This window comes from Carettochelys insculpta, chromosome 2, assembly GCF_033958435.1.
Source record: "Carettochelys insculpta isolate YL-2023 chromosome 2, ASM3395843v1, whole genome shotgun sequence".
In the NCBI taxonomy this organism is placed as follows: Eukaryota; Metazoa; Chordata; order Testudines; family Carettochelyidae; genus Carettochelys; species Carettochelys insculpta.
Genome location: NC_134138.1, coordinates 187,529,704 through 187,546,650, shown reverse-complemented (window position 1 = coordinate 187,546,650; position 16,947 = coordinate 187,529,704). Strand labels below are relative to the sequence as shown.

The 16,947-nt window shown below is 46.7% G+C and overlaps 1 protein-coding gene across 1 annotated transcript in view; it reads left to right on the top strand.

Annotated features, from left to right (window-relative positions):
• The window catches only part of NPSR1 (neuropeptide S receptor 1), a 97,594-nt gene that overhangs the window by 53,278 nt on the left and 27,369 nt on the right, over positions 1 to 16,947 (top strand). Inside the window, exons 3-5 of the mRNA XM_074986056.1 lie at positions 2,466 to 2,569; positions 3,109 to 3,202; positions 8,894 to 9,095. Of these exons, the coding sequence (XP_074842157.1) occupies positions 2,466 to 2,569; positions 3,109 to 3,202; positions 8,894 to 9,095 (400 nt within the window). The remainder of the gene's footprint in view (positions 1 to 2,465; positions 2,570 to 3,108; positions 3,203 to 8,893; positions 9,096 to 16,947) is intronic.

The window sequence follows — 16,947 nt, the reverse complement described above, 5'->3', positions numbered from 1 at the left end:
GTTCCTGAGCCCCAAAATTTACACCCATTTATGCTAAAACAACACCAAATGCCATTAAAATGAACACAGTTACTTCAATAGTTAATATTAGTTATCATAAACACAACCTAACAAGGCATTTTCCCTTCATTAATTACTCTATAATATGGCTGTTTACCTGCTTTCGAGGGGCTGTCTCAGGTGCAGAGAGAGGGCTGTGAGGGGAATGGAAATCAGAGTGCCTGAGAGGGGGGCACAAAGCCAGGTAGCTGCCCATGACTGCAGAAGCCAGGCCAGTGCAAAGGGGTGGGCAGGGCAGAGCAGGGCATGGGGAGGCAGCCCAGGCTGAGCACAGCTTAGGTTAAGCGGGGAGGGGGCAGTGCCAGGGGCTGGCTGCTCAGGGAGCTAGGCAGGCACATGGGGCCCCTGGCTGGCGAGGGGGCGATGCCTCTCTCATATGGGGCTCTGCGGTGGAGAGGCCCCACCGGCGGTGGCCGAGGTGGCAGCAGCAGGAGAGCCAGGTGCTAAATAGGAGGGAGCGCCACAGACTGTGAGCGGTGCCCAAGGCACAGCTGCCCAGGGCGGGCGGCGGTGGCGGCGAGCAGCAGTGGCCAGGATGGGTTGTGTGCCCAGCATCCACATCTCGCAGAGCGGCGTGATCTTCTGCTGGGACTCGGACAAATCTATCTCCCTGCACCGCGCCACTGCCAATGCCCCCTGCATGGCCTCTTCATTGAGACCGACGTGGCCGACTCCATCCCCTCGGTGCTCACCTACCAGAGCTGCCAGCCTCCACCTGGCCCCTGCCTGCACCACCAGGAGCGCAGGGAGCCCGCGTCTGCCGGCCAGGCCAGGGCATGCTGCTGCTGCAGCACCAAGGCAGAGACCCAGACCAGCCACAGCAGTGTCAAGGTAAAGGTGGGGGTGGCCCAAGGTGCCCGGGTTGGCGGCTCCGCAGATGGGCACTGTCCCCTCCTCTCCCTGCTCCAGAGGTGGGCGCCTGCTGTGGTCAGCCGGGGGCTCCAGGAAACTGCTGCTGGGCACAGCAGAGAGATGCGCTGGGTGGGCAGCAGCTGCGGGCAGCCGTTGCCTGGAGCCATGGCCTTTCTCCTGCTGCAGGGTGGCCGCATCCCACTGAGGCGCGCAAAATCCAAATCAGTCCTCGTAAATGCAAAGAAATGCCTCATAAGCTGAAGTAGGGGTATTAAACGAAACTCCTTGTAAAGTCGAATTCTTGTAACCCGAATGGGTGTATCTCGGGGTATGACTGTAATAGGTTTCTATGTATGCATATAGCAAATTGGTTTGGATGGGGTTCATGAAAGGATCTGAGTGTGCAATGGTGAACATCACTATGCCTAAGGGGGGAAATACAGGAACAACACTGCAATCCACGAATCCTGAGTTTGGCACTGGGCTCCTGTATGATGACTGGCAGCCAGCGTGCTGGGCAGGGAGCCTCTTAAATTAGAGTGAGAGATGCTGATGAGTGTGTGTGTGGAGGGGGGTTCTCTAAACTCTGCCTTTCTTGGAAATAGACACCTACCTCTGCAAGTGATCCACAGTCTGGAGCCCTACCATGAGCTGAGAGCAGACAGGCATTCAGCTGCATAAGTTATCAATGTGACATGAAATAAAATAGCGCAGGAGGTGCTCATCTTATAACCTCTGGGCTAGTGGGCTGGTTACACCCAGGATATAAGAAACCCGTGGTTCAAATTCACTCTTTTCTTGGGGGTGGGGTGAAGACTGGTAGAGCCTCATTCACATCCTCTCTCATTCGTGTCTTATCCATAAAGTTACTGGATATTTTGATGTGTCTCTCCTTTAGTCTCTCCCGTTGACAGTGTTCCACATTAAATACCTGAATAATTAAATATTAATTGGGCCAGAGTTTTAGCTACAGGTAGAATCTGTATTGTGTGAATTCAATGGGGGGCTTAATCTCGTGGGCACACTCTGAACATTGCTACCAGATGAGGGTCTCACACATAACTCAGGGAATTAAAACACATATCTTCTGCCATGTTAGGAATCATGCTGGGGCTTGGGTGCCTACAGTGAGGTTGCAGGCATGTCCCCAGAGGCAGAAACACACACCAAAGGAATTTTTAGTGCAAAAACTTAAGCACCAATAAAAGATAGGTGCCTTGGGGTTAGGTGACAGCTGAATGGGAGTTTTGTGGATCTCAGTGATGCCTTGGGGGGAAAAGAAAAAAAATTTCTGTTCCAAGTACTGTTGTAGAGTGAATGGATTTTACTTTAGCGTACGAGAACAAGATAAAAGAATGAAGGGAAAGTTTCCATGTGGTGTATTTCCAGACTAACAAGCCACATTGAACTGTTCACAAAATGGCTGCTTTGTTTCACTAGACAAATGAATTGGAGATTAAAGGGGGCAGTACACAATAAGTGATGGGACAGGAAGTAACTAAACTAACTTCTGCCATATATTGTTTGCCATTCATCTGTCTGTTTCTTTGCAGATTGTTTTACAGGATGCATAAATATACTGACTGATATAATCTGGCGCTTCACAGGAGATTTCATGGCCCCTGACCTTGTGTGCAGAGTTGTGCGCTACCTGCAGGTACAGAAACTATTCAATATCTAATACCTAGTGCTGCGCACCCAAACTAAGATAAGAGCTCATTGTCTTGTATCCCATGTACAGCAAGTGCTTATTGAATGGTTAAATAAGAGCCCTCAATCAAAGAAATTAACAAAACCAGCATTTAAATACTATGGCATGAAAGTTTAATGGCAGATATGAGAATGGAAAAAAGTCAGAAAATTGTAAGCAGGTAAAAACCTAATGCCCTTTGATCAATGGGGCTTAAGCCACGTCCCTCTTTCTCAGCATTTCCTATCGACAGCTTAGGTATCTCTGCACTCAGTGCAATGGCTTTTGTGAAACTTCTTTTAGGCACCTGACTCTTCCCATGCACTACATAAGGGAGGCTGGGCATCCAACTCCAGGCTGTCCATTTCACACAAGATACCTAAAAGTTAGACACCACAATGGCCAACCTAAGTTCCCTGCTGAATTCTACCCAATATCATTTAAGTCACTCTCTACAAATAACGCTTGTAACTAACTGTGTCTTCTTTCCCTCTGTTTTGCCTCAGGTTGTGCTTCTGTATGCTTCGACTTATGTTCTGGTTTCCCTCAGCATAGACCGATACCACGCCATCGTTTATCCAATGAAGTTCCTTCAAGGAGGTAAGAGAAAATTTACACCTTGCTACTGCTCTAGCTCTTGTTGTTAGCATCTTTATGTTGCTAAAGAACTTCTCAATGAAAGCAGTGGCATCATCATTAGTGTACTAAGTTCCTTCACAACTATAATATTACCAAGACTACAAATTAATATGGCTTTAAAACTATTTTTAAAAGTGTAAAAGGTTTTCCATTATCTCCCTGAATTTTGAGAAATGAATTATTGCACAAACAGACAAAAACTCTATTTACTGCAGGAATCATAACGGGGAATTAATCTGCACCATTTAGTATAATATGTAGTGTTTGAATGAACTTCTCCCGGTACAATTAGGTAAAACTGAAGGAAAAACGTATAGTATTAAATACAACGTGAATTCCTCCAGGCTATTTTCTCATTATGTGTAATTATTGGAGGTAGAGGTTGCATTTTAAATATCTCAGCTTGTAGCTCCGTTCCATGTTAAGGGAAATTCAGAAGGCAGCTGTCATTTTTACGACATTCAAAATCAGGCTGGCTGCTGGGCAATACAGAAGGATGTTTCCATACCCAAAGAATTTGCAATATTAATTATGTATTGGGGGAAAAGAAGTAGGAAGGGGGATGAGGTGACAAGAGTTACAGCAGTGGTTGCTTCCTATAAAATATACTTTAACCGAAAGAAATTATTGTACTCACCACAGGTGCAATAGTGAAGTTCTATGGCTTGTCTTATGCAGGAAGTCAAAGTCCATGAACTAACAGTCCTTTCTGGTCTGATGAAAATATTTCCATGAGATCAGACAGTTGTATAATTCAGGCACATGGATAAGTTCCAAAGCCTTCAAATACGAATCTGAAATTTATCCTAAAATTTGCCATGTTTAGGCAACATTTTCAGAATTGAGGTGTGTGGAAGTAATAGTAAATTCTGTTAGGCAGATTTCCAGAACTGCTGTACTGCCAGCCCTTCCTGGTGAATTCAAGAGAGTGATTGGGTGCTCATAATATTTGTGAAATTTTGATCATCTATTTGAGTGCTCAACCACGGAGCAGGTGAACCTCACTGGTGCACTAACTTCACGTGTGACATTGAAAGAGCAGTAGTTATTAAGAACATACATAAGAATGGACGTACTGGGTTGGACCAAAAGTCCATCCAGCCCAGTATCCTGTCTGCTGACAGCAGCCAATGCCAGGTGCCCCAGAAGGGGGGGACTGAATAGATAACAATCAAGCGATCGGTCCATCTCCAGCCTCTGACAAACAGAGACTAGGGACGCCATTCCTTACCCATCATGGCTAATAGCCATTAATGAACCTAACCTTCATAAATTTATCTAGCTCTTTTATAAATATTATAGTCCTAGCCTTCATAGCCTCCTCTGACAAGCAGCTCTGCAGGTTGACTGTGTTACACTTTCTAAGCTTAAGGATATAACCATGAGGAATTAGTAAGTTACTCTTTGTAGAGCACTTTGAGGGCATAATCAGCCACAATATATGGCTCATTTTACAGTAAACTGTTTACATTAATGAAGCAATCCTATGCTGTAGCTGCCTTTTCCTTTCTTTTGAGGGAGAGAGGGTTATATCTTCGCCCTATGTAGCGTGTCTGACAGGGCTCAATCATGTTCTCTCTGCGGTTTATAGAACACACTTGAGGCCAAGAGTCACAGATCAATTTGTCATACTGAAAAGTGGCAACAAGTGTAAAAAACCGGGCTTGCTTATGACTGTTGAGGTCTGAATTTTGCATCCTGCCTTACTATGGCCTCTGAGAGTGTCTCTGCTGCCATTTAAACCCACATTCAGACTCAGGCTTGGGCACAAGCCCCTCTGTCTACGCACACATTTCTCACACTCGGGCTTGGACCAAGTGGCACACAAGGGTAGGGGGCTAGCCAGAGTGCAGCCTACATTCAGCATTCAAGCCCTATTGCTCTGCAATGTAGATGCAGCCTCCCAGACTTAGGTCTTGAGAATTCGCTCAAAGCATCTCATAACCCCATGAGCCAATTTCCCTAGTCCTGCCTGTCTCCCAAAAGCAGCCAATTGACTCCAGAAAAAGGGAAGCCCCTCCCCACCCCTCTTGTGGTGCAGTAGTTCAGGGACTCAACATTTAACCCTTTAATTTTATTCAGGCTAAGCTGCAAATGCCTTTGGAGAAATTTTGCATGTATAATGGACACCAGCAATGTCCTTCACAAAACTGGCTGCTTCATGGTCACAGGTGCGTAGCCTAGCCAGGTTTTAGTGAGCCAGCAGTGTGGTACCAGCCCAACAGTGAATTTTAGCGAGTATCAGGAGCAGTCATACAGATCAGCAAACAGCAAAGATGCTGGCAGCGCTGGGCATTTACCAGGCTGGTGATCACTGGAGGGAAGCAGATAAAGCAGCTCAGGACTGTAACAGAGAACCAGGGAGTAGAACTGCACCTCTGCTAACCCACTGACACCAGGCCTTTGTGATGAGGTTAAGCAGGTGCTGGGCTGTGTGCAGAGCATGGAGCTAGCAGTGCACAATGGATCTGGTCTTCTGCCATTGTGACCTGCTGTGGCCCAGGGGCCAGCATCAGAACCTGAGGGGGCCAGCAGCAGCTACCAAATGAGGCCAGTGAAATGACTCTGCTCCTGACACTGGTCCCAGAGCCCAGGCTTCAGCCTGAACATCTACTCAGCAATTTGAAGCCCTGTTGGCCACCCCCTTCACCCGCTGCAGGGAAGCTAGCCTGTGGGCCTCACCCCTTCTGCCCGAGGCCCTACCCATTACAATCCCCCTCTGCCGAAACTCTCCCCCTGAACAGTAGGAGCACTGGCCTGCCCACCCCAGTCACACCACACCAAGCCACTGGGTGAGCATCCTCTCCTGCTGGATGATCCTGGCCTCTCTCACTCCTGGAGCTCCCCCCATGCCCAGCTGAGCTAGGTGAGGTTAAGTGGGGTTTTGAGATTATTTAGCGGGGTGGAAGTTCAAGTGTTGCCGACACTGGAGCTAGCATTGCTGTGTAAATGCAGCTACTCTGTGCTGCTGATTTAAACACCGGGAAACACCTCCTGAGCTGCATACCATGACTGCTCTCACTAGAGCGTGGCTACCTTAAGAATTAACTTCAGGGTGGATCCTTCAAGCTCCAGTGAAGACAAGATCTCAGAGAAAGGCTGTGTGACTGGGTCCTGCTGTGTACTCCTAAAAGTGTTGGATGCAGGAACAAGGGAGAAAATTCCAAAACCTCTTAATAGAAATTTTCATTAACAGTAAAGGAAAAAAAAACAAAAACCAAGAGCCACAAATTGCTTAGAATGTGACTTTTTTTAAAAAAAATTAGAAAGTTTTTAAAAGGAAAAATATCAGTGATGTGCATTGAACATTCCACATTGGAATTGTGAATACAAACACCTGGTTTAGATAATCACCTTTCATTCCTCAATTTCTAAGCTCTTGAGAGAGACAGCATTTCAGAATTTGACATATCCCCTGCATGGGTGTTTCCATTGACTTCAGAGGGACTATTTGAGTAAGATACTGCTTAAGATAGTTACAGGCCTCAGAATCTGGCCATAATCAACACATGCATTCACACCCCCCAACTTAATGGGGACAATGATAAAGTATTACAGGTTGAATCTCCCTGGTCCTGTGTGGTTGGGACCTGACAGGTCCCAAACAGAATTTGCTGGAACAGGGGACATCCAGGGCTTTCTTCCCCAGGTTGCCCCATCCTCCTGCTTCCTGAGAACTCCAGACTTCCCACGGCTGTCAGGGTTTCTGGCAGGATGGGCCTTCGTCCCCGGCCTCACACTTCTGTGGGGGCTTTGCCCACCTTCTCTCTCTGCTTCCTCCATGATGCAGCAGGACTGGCAGGGGTTCCAGCTCAGGCCCAGGCCAGGCTGACAACCATTGCCTTGGCCTCAGTCCCTGTCATGCTGATCGGGTCTGGCACCAGCCCCAGGACTCTCTGGTCTTGCAACATATATGATTAAAAAGTACTGGATTTAAGTTCAACCTGTATCATACTCATTTTACAGGTGGAGATACTGAGAAAAACTGTTGTACAGGCTGCACAGCATCAGTAAGAAAAGCTATGGGAGAACCAAAAATTAGAGCCTCAGATTCGAGGCTCCTTAATCTAATACTTTAGCCACTAGACAGCCTTGTTACCTCAGTTCTTTACTGCAAATATGTAGTTCCTGTAAAAATCTGAACTAAGACCGTACAAGTTATCTAGCCTATTTTTCTGGCAATTTGGGTTTCTTTCTACAATATTTTCTAGCACTTTGCCAAGTGGAGTTGCAAATAATTGGCCTTTCAACCCTATTCCTTGGTTAACTGAAAAATCTGTCAATAAATGATTCCCAATGTCCCCTCATTTTTTTAATTCATTAAATTCTGTTATCCCTTAGTATTTCTTTACATAGTCCTTCTCCCACCGTAATGGTTACTATTTAATCCAACTCCCTTGTTTATTTAAAATCATTTGTTTTCAACTTGGGTACACAAGCTCCCAGCAGGGGATACAAAAGAAAAAATTCTACAATGGCAGACTACACATTTTATTTAGTAAGACTTGGCAGTCTAAGGATAGGTACATTATGAACCTCTCCCAGATGGGGGTACACAGCTGACTACATTTGGAAAGGAATATGAAACCTAAAAGTTTGAAAAGCACTGATCTAAATGTTACAGATGTCCTCAACTCTTTAGATAATCAGACTTCTATTGTGCTGATCACATGTAATATTTAAAAATAAGAGCAAATGTTATAGCTGATATTGGATGAAGAAAAAAATAAGCTCTTCTGATTACTTTTGTAATGCTTTTTTAAAAGTTATTTACCATCAAGAAGTATAGATATTAAGTCCAGCCTCCTGCTGTGCACAATTTAACATAATTTTCTACTTCAGCATAAAAAAAGAACAGTCTGGAAATATCTGAGTGCACAGGCAGTATGGGATATTTTTCTATAGATTTTTCTACCTGCAATCCTCTGGCACTCTAAGTATGTGAGATACGTGACTGTTGGAAATCTGTGCAGCTATATTGATCAGTGGACCTACCCTCTCAAAATTAACTTCAATAATGCACCTTGCAGTGCTGTTGAAGATGCAATACCAGCTTTCCTCTGTCAGCTGTAGGGTGAAGGCTTCTCTTGTTTTGGACATGCCATCCTGTTGCTTTGCCCAGACAAGTGTGCACTTCTGCCCAACCACATACCACCCTTATATGAAGAAACTTTTGTCTGGGGAGCCTCTCTCAAAGCTTATATTTCATTACTGAATGGTGACCCGAGTCTTGACATAGTGTAACTGCCCACAGGCAGACCTGAACCTGGGACCTCCGGAGCTTAATGCAGACACCTCTGCCACTTGAGATAAAAGCTAGCTGGCTCTTAGCTTAAGCTGTAGAGGACACTTATTCTTGTTCTTTGACACCGTCAAGGTACCACTGCATGGGACACTTAACCACACATAGGTGTGTGGGCTACAATAGCACTTGACTTCTTTGTCAACTAACTTTTGTCACAAATTACAAAGGAATTAAAATTTTAGTCACAAAATTAGCTGACAAGTTCTTTTCATTTTCAGCATCAGATTGCAAATTAGAATCCTCCCCCACCCCCTGTCCTCCCTTTAGGCCAAGGTATATGTCCAAAGAAACATTGCAGAATTGCCAGGACCCACGCTAACAAAAATCTGCTTGGATTTGTTGAACAGAAAGGCAGGCGAAAGTTCTCATCATTGTGGCATGGAGTCTCTCATTCCTGTTTTCAATTCCAACTCTGATTATATTTGGGAAACGGCAGCTATCCAATGGGGAAGTGCAATGCTGGGCCCACTGGCCGGATGACTCCTACTGGATACCTTATATGACGGTGGTTGCTTTCCTGGTATATTTCATTCCTTTGATCATCATCAGGTAAGAATCCAGCAGGGATACTATACACAATGAATGCGTGCTGAAAACATTTAGCTGGCAGGCGTGCAGGTAGCCTTAAAAACTAATTTGGCATTTGTTTACATCAATGTTGCAGCCTTAAGTGCGTTGGTATAACTGATCCATAGAAGAACTCAATACTTCTCCAGTTTATTAACTGGACTGACTTACTGGATGAGCCACTGCAGTTACATAGAAGTTGCCAAAAGTAATAGTTAAAAACACATATGAACAAGAATAAAATCCACAAGCGGATATCTCATCCTTATAGTTAATATTAGAGCTGGAGGCTCCTTGATGGTAATGGCCAGGAACTCCATTTTATCTTCATTAGCATCCAGACTAACACACCCTGCTTCTTGTCCAACCAGAGCCAATATCAGCAACAATTTACCAGATGAGCCAACTAGACGATATCAGTGTAATGAGGATCTCAAAGGAAAATAGTTGTCGGCTCAGTGCCAAAAGCCACCTCCTCAAAACTTAGTCAATGCAGATATTGAAGAACTGCAACAAAACACATTCTTGTCAAATTTCCACAGAGACAGGTGGTGTATCTGTCACTGTCTCAAACACAGCCTTCCGTTTCATTAGGGAGCTCTGCCAATTGCCAACATTGTGGAGCTCTGCCAACAATCTCCCACTGTTTCAAAGGATGCAGAGTGGTCTCTACAGATCCCATACTCACCCCACTGAAGCAACGGCCCAACCAAAGTCTAAAAAAAGAGGACAGCAATGTCAACAAGAGACAACTTTCTGAGAAGTGAATGAATGGGTCCTTCGATGATTAAATATTGTCCAGCACATCAGGATGGACATTTATCAACATGGCAAATTGATGCATTTGTTCTTCAAATGGTTTCAGGGCAAAAGTGCATGGTAAGGATCTGTTCTCGCATTCCCAGGGCATAAAATGACACCCTACATGTATTTGATATTTACAGAATTAAATACCAGTTGTGGAACCTTTCCCTGCAACAAAGCCCGCTGCCAGCTTTGTCCACATATCTGCTCTGGAAATACTATCACTGGACCTAACCAGGTTACTCACAGAATCACGGGCACTTTCTCATGCTCCTCTACTAACATCATATATGCCATCATGTGCCAACAATGCCCAGATGCTTTGTACATTGGACAGACTTCTAACTCCCTTAGACAAAGGGTCAATGGGCACAAAACAGACATCAAAACACTCCAGATCCACAAACCAGTTAGTCAACATTTTAATGGAATGGGGCATTCTGTCAATGACCTAAAGGTATGTGTGTTACTGAAAAGGAATTATCGCACCGTTCTGGAAAGGGAAACGGTCGAGCTGACTTTTATATTCAAATTCGGCACATTAACACATGGTTTAAATCGTGATGGGAACTTTCTGAGTCACTATAGGAGCTCGTCTGCATACTTGGCTCAATCTAATTCTTGATCTTCCCCCGCAACCCTCCACTCTCTGATTTGCTCCCCTTGATTAGCTTTTTCTGATTTGTCCTCCTTGCTTACTGTTTTTGGTTCTCTGTGCCTTAAATATTGAGTCTGTTCTGGTCTGGCTATGGTCTGAAGAAGTGGGTCTGTCCCACAAAAGCTCACGTAATAAACTATTTTGCTAGTCTTTAAAGTGCTACTTGACTGCTTTTTGTTTTGATAATTTCTTTGCTTTGTATACCGTATTCATCACTATGGTATTAATGCACCCTTAGCTATTGTATTTGTAGGGCACCCAGGAGCGTAAAAGCTAATCCATCTAACCTAAATGCAATGTACACAGTTTGATATCCAAAATAGCTAGTGGTCATTGTAAAATAACCTATTTACTTATCTATTTTGAAAAGGAGAAAAGTGGCTTTGTAGGTGGAGGTGGCCAGCAAAAGTTTTATTTGGTATTTTATTTTATTACTCTATTACCTACCTGTTGTGAAGGCATCTTCCACTTCACAACCAGAGAATTTTTACGAAGGAAAATGTTTGCATTGCAGTATATTGCCTTACTAGTTCAAATGTGCTTCTGTGTGGTATGAATGATCAGAGGGATAGCCGTGTTAGTCTATATCCACAAAAACAATGAGAAGTCCTGTGGCACCTTATAGATTAGTGGATATTTTGGAGCATAAGCTTTTGTGAGCAAGACCTGCTTCACCTGATGGAAACTGATCTGCATCAGATGCAAAGGCCTGGATGCTGGACTCATACAACATTTCTGGTTTCCTGTTGTAGATCTTCTAGACAGAGTTTTGCCCTTTCTGATTTGAGGACCCCAAAGTCAGCTATGGTCAATGTGATGTTTAGAATCAGCTGAACACAAAGGTGGGGACAACTGCTATGTCCCAAGCTGTCACAAATACAACACACACCAGGTATACGAATGCTGCATGGCATTATAGGTGTAATCCTATTTCATACACACGTCCCCACTCCTCCCCAAAACCCCACAACAACAACAGTCATTGAATGCGGCAGAGCTGGTCTTCAGTTCTGCAAAGGGCTGTAATATGGTATGGCCAGACAGCAGTGGCACAATGCTAGAAGGGAGCTGTATAAGTAGGGTCACTCTCTGTCCCATTTTGCTGGGAATCAGGAGGTGTCCCAATTTATGCTAACTAAAAGGCTGAGCTGAGCTGCCATTACCCCCGGCAGGCACAGTTGCAGCTGCAAGTACCAGGTGCTGGCCAGAGATCATGTGTAGCACGTACTGACCGGGCAGGTGTGTTGGCAGCAACAGGAGAGGGGCCAGCAGGAGCCATTCCATAGGCTAAGTCAGGTACGCTGGGGCAGCAGGCAGATATCAGGTAGTGTGTGTCCTCCACAATCTCTTTACTGCCCTTCCAGCCAGGGAGACCTCCTCCCTAAGGCAGGGTTTGCAGTCCTGTTCCCAGCTCCTGTGGCTCCATGAAGCTGGGAGCCACGCCCATGGGACTGCAGCCACCTTCTTGGCACCCTGCTGCCTGGGGCAGCCGGGAGCCATTCCCACAGGGCTGCAACCCCGTTCCCGGTGCCTTGTGGAGCGGAGAAGCCGGGGAGCACCGTGCATGAAGCGTGGGAGCTCCCACAGGGCAAAGACTTCTGGAGCTTGGGAGCTCCCCTGCAGAATGGCAACCCCAGTTGTCAGCAGCACAGGGCAGCCAGTTTCCAGCATCCTGCAGCATGGAACATCCAGGGCACTCTTCAGCATGGGGCAGCTGTGGAGGAGCCCTTGTCCTTCCCAGGGCAGCAGCCCTACTGCTTGGGGGCAAACAGGGAGCCCCCATTGCTTGAGGCAACCCTCCCTACCCCCAGGGGCAGCCCCTTGCTCTGCCAGGCTGCATTCCTGGTGCCCCATGGCTGGGCAGCCACCCCACAGCCAGCAAGGCCCCCCAACAGGCCTGCATCCCCAGCGTCCCCTGCCCCAACTGGGCATCTGCAGCCCGTATGCCCAGGGCCACCCCTGCAAGGCAGGGGCACCCCTGTCCAGTGCCCCACCAAGGGGCAACAGCTGGGAGTGGCAGGGCTTAATCCTGCATTCTCTGTGTGCTCCCTGTGGAGGGAAGCCCATGGGGCAGAGTCAGGGTCAGATTAATTTACTATGGGCCTGGAGCCCAAACATTTATGTGGGCCTGCAGGGGGGCAATGGCACTAGACTGAGACAGGCCCCGCTGAAGAGCAGTAACCCTTCACTTGCAAATATATATTTTTAATTTTTACCTATTGTTAGCTATAAAAAGGTAGTACTGTGTGTCTTTTTAATGGGTGTGCAAAAAACAATGTTCTTTGTTATAACTATTAGTTATTTGTTCATTTGTGCAGCATAGGTCTGATTGAGTTCCACTGAACTCCCTCAAGTCGGAGCAATTTTACCAAGTGTCCCATATTTGGCCTAGAGAAATACGGTCACCCTAGGAAGGTGGTGAAGACAGGGGAAGCAGGAAAGGGGTCTGGGTCTGAGCCTTAGGCCCCAGGCTAATTATGATATGGTTCTCTGTAGACTAGGAAAGGCTACAAGCTAATTGAAGCACCTACAGCCAGTTAAGCAACCTAATATCCTTACTCCACACTGTCTGCTTGATCGCGGGCAGGGGGAGTAGACAGTAAGAGAACTGGAGTTTGGTGTTTCGCTGCAATTTGGGAAATCGGGAGAATTGGCGGAAGGGAGACTTCCTCCTGCCATGCCAAGGGCCAATGTTACCCTCTTTCCCACGGGGTAGGGTTCAGAAATTGCAGGTGTTGAGAGAGCCCAGGGCTCAGACCCAGATCCCTTCCCTGCTTCCCCTCTCTTGACCACCTTCCTGGGCCACTAGTGGGGCTCTGAGTGCCCCAAGGATCAGGGGTGATGCCTTAGTCCCTCCCCCCCACCAAGAAAAGTGGGGGACCGACCACGCTAACATTGGTCATTTTGTCACAGGCTCCTTCAGGGGAGCCAACAGCCTTGCCAGGCCCCCAGGCAAGATGTGGCGGGGTGGGGGGAGAAGGGAGCTGGCTCCATGCTCTCGCAGAAGGGGCAAGACCAGGGTAGGCAGCCATCAGCGCCGTCTACACTGCAGCTTTCCCCCATCTCCACAGCCCTGCGCTCTAGAAGCAACATAAAGAGCCTGGGTCTCCAGGTACTGCATTAGCAGTGGTAGTGGTCAGGGGCCCTGGGCCATTTGAATCAATGAACCCTGGGACAATTGACCCCTTTGTCCCTCCCCTCTATTGGCAAGCCTGGGCCCATTGTTTTTTTTTGGTTGATAGAGGAGACCTAAGTGGGACCCCAAAACCACCTGTATAGAGTTACCAGTGCAAACACACAAGGCCTATCATTTCTAGGGTGGAACGAAGGGGAAGTCTGGGACAGGGAAGAGGTTAGGCCAGAGCTCAGCAGCTCCAGCCTCTGCTATTCACTGTCTTGTTAGGGGTCATGGAAGTTCTGTGATGCAGACCATCAATTAAATGAGTGTCGAGGCTGCTCTGAAACGAGGGGTTACATTGCCACCTTCCCTCCCACTAACACCTGTATCCAGGGAACTCAAAAGGACTTAGGGCCCCCTGGGTCCACTCTGTGCCTGTGCCTAGGTTTTCTGGGTGCCTGGTTTTCAAACAGGACACCTGGTCAAAAAGGTGACTGCTTGACTGGGCCATTACATTGTCTGGTCACACTATGGGGACAGCAGACTCCCTGTCCAGCTCCTTGGACACAGACAGCATGTCTGGCTTCTAAACGAAGGGGCAGCCAGGGAAGCTCTATGCACTGCCCTTGCCCACAGGGGCTGCCCTGAGGGCTGACTCCGCAGAGCTCATTGGCAGTGCTTGCAGACCAGGGCAATGTGCAGCACTCCCCAGCTGCCCCTCCACCTACAAGCCAGGGGGGCACGTTGCTACTTCCCAGGAGCTGCCTGCGGTCAGAGCTGCCTGCGGTCAAAGCTGCCTGGAATCCTGCACCCTGAAACCTCTCCCATATGCTGAGGGAGGCCCAGACCTGAGTTCCGCTTCCACAAGGAAACTCCCTCCTGGAAGCTGCACCTTCTCCTGCACGCCTGCTGCTCCAGCCTCTCCTGTACCCACAGCTTCCCACCAGGGAGCGCCCTCAGTGCCTCCTCCACCCAATCCCTTTTCCCCAACCCAGTGAAGATTAGAGCACACTGGTGAAGGTGAGTGTGTGTGGAGGGAACAGGGGGTGGGGTCTTGGTGAAGGGGTTGGGCAAGGGTTTCCGCAATTAGGAAGTTTGCAGCTTATCAGTGCCAAGCACATGGATGTACTGACTGAGGAGCCCAACCAATGGGTGCAGGATCTGGGGCCAGTAAAAAAGGGCTTAAATACCTATGTGAGCCAGGCTGTTTATGGAGCCAATCCAGTTGGAGGACTTGCACTTGATAGTTACTTCAGAAATTCTCTTAAGTCTTATATTTCCCACGTGTGTCAGTACTTAACAGCATTTGCCTAATGCTTTAGAGGTATATTGCATTTGATCACAAAAGACGACACCATGTCAAAAGCAGGAGGGAGAGAGGGGTTTGTACTGACCTATATTCTTAAAAGCATGTTACCACATGACAGTATTTATAATAACGAGGTATAGTGGAGTAAATTGAACATGGTTTTTTCTGTGTAACAGAAAAAACCAGTCTTTAAATCAAGATGCTAAACAAAAATCCCTCACACCTGCCATGCCCTTCCCGCTTTCAGGATAACTCAGCCTATTAGGGTTCAAAAAAGTGTTCTGGGAGATACCATTTTACTTGAAACAAAAAGAAAACAGCACAAACAAGCACAGTGTCACAGAAGAAAGGAATACATAGATGGGAAGTCAGACAATTTATTGTATTTTGCTAAAGAGAATTTTTACAACAAAAGTGTGAAAATAAGGAGAACACACTTATGGAATGAACTCCTTTGTGCACCTGCTTCATCTGCACTTCAAACCAACTATGATTTAAACCATTTTTGAAGGCACCATCAGAGACAATTCATTCATAGGCTGCATCTACACTATGAGATAGATTAGAATTTCAAGGCATTAGCTCAATATTAAAACATGACCGTCTTCACACGTAATGCCGTTAACTTGATTTATTGAGCTGTAGTACAGATTACTAAATATCGATATTACGGGACAGGGATAGCATCAATTTTGAATTTAAGATCTCGAATCAAGGCAAGCATGGAAGCACCGTGTCCTTAATTCATATTTGTTAGCCTCCACAAGTGTCCAATATGTATCCCACAAAGCTAGGTGGTGATCCTCCAAGTATGGCTGCTTTATTGTGCACTGCTGTTGGGTGTGCAGGAAGAAGGTCAAAGTGGGCAAAGTTTTGATTGAATTTGAATGAAAATTTGGATTGGAATTTAGCAGCCCAGCCCTGCAAATAACAAGGGCATCCATTAATAAAAAAAAATCCCTTTGCCCGTCACATCAGTAGCCATTGCACTGCATCAGTAGCAATTTTCGGTAGCCCTGTACTGCAGTCATGAGCACTCAGGGTAGCGATCTGACCAGCAAGCCTGAGAAGTGCAAGAGAGCTGCAGCTTGGACCCAACAGGAGATTCTGGATCTCACTGCCATCTGGGGAGACCAAATGGTGGTGAAGAGACTTTGGGTGGCCAAGAGAAATGTAGCCATCTATGATCAGATGGTGCGTGCGAGATGTTCACCTCAGGTTACTCCCAGGACTCTATGCAGTGCTGGGTGAAAGTCAAAGAACTCTGTCAGGCCTATCAAAAAGTTTGGAAAGCCAACCAGCGGTCAGGGGCAGCTCCACAGACCTGCCGCTATCATCAACAGCTGCACTTGCTTATGGGAAACAATCCCACCATGGAGCCCAGACTGAATTACAACACTTGTGGAAAGCCTGTGATATGGAGTTTGGGCCAGATAGACAGGAAAGGCTCCCGCCGTGAATCACATACATTGTACAAAATAGTGCACGCTGTAATAACATTGGGGGCATTAGCTTCAGAAACATCCAAAGGGGTCAATAAACGTCTGAATCTCACTTTTAAACATTCAAAGGTTCATTCCACAATCATTCTGCACCTGCTCAGTCTGATTAAGTTTTCCTTGCTGGGGTCCACGGCTCCTGTGAAGGGTTTCATCAGGCAGGGAAGCAGAGAGTAAGCAGGGTTACCCAGTATGACCGTGGGCATCTCCACATCACCAATCTTGATTTTTCAAATAGGGAAAGAGTCCCATCCAGGAGCTTTCAGTACAGTCCCAAATTTCGGAATATGCACGTGTCATGAACCCTTCCTGACCAGCCAACATTGATGTCAGTAAAACAGCCTTTGTCATCTACCAACCTCTGCATGACCATGGAGAACTACCCCTTTTGATTAATATACTCCAAGGCCATGATGGGGCTGTGTGTGCCACCTATTGTGCCACTG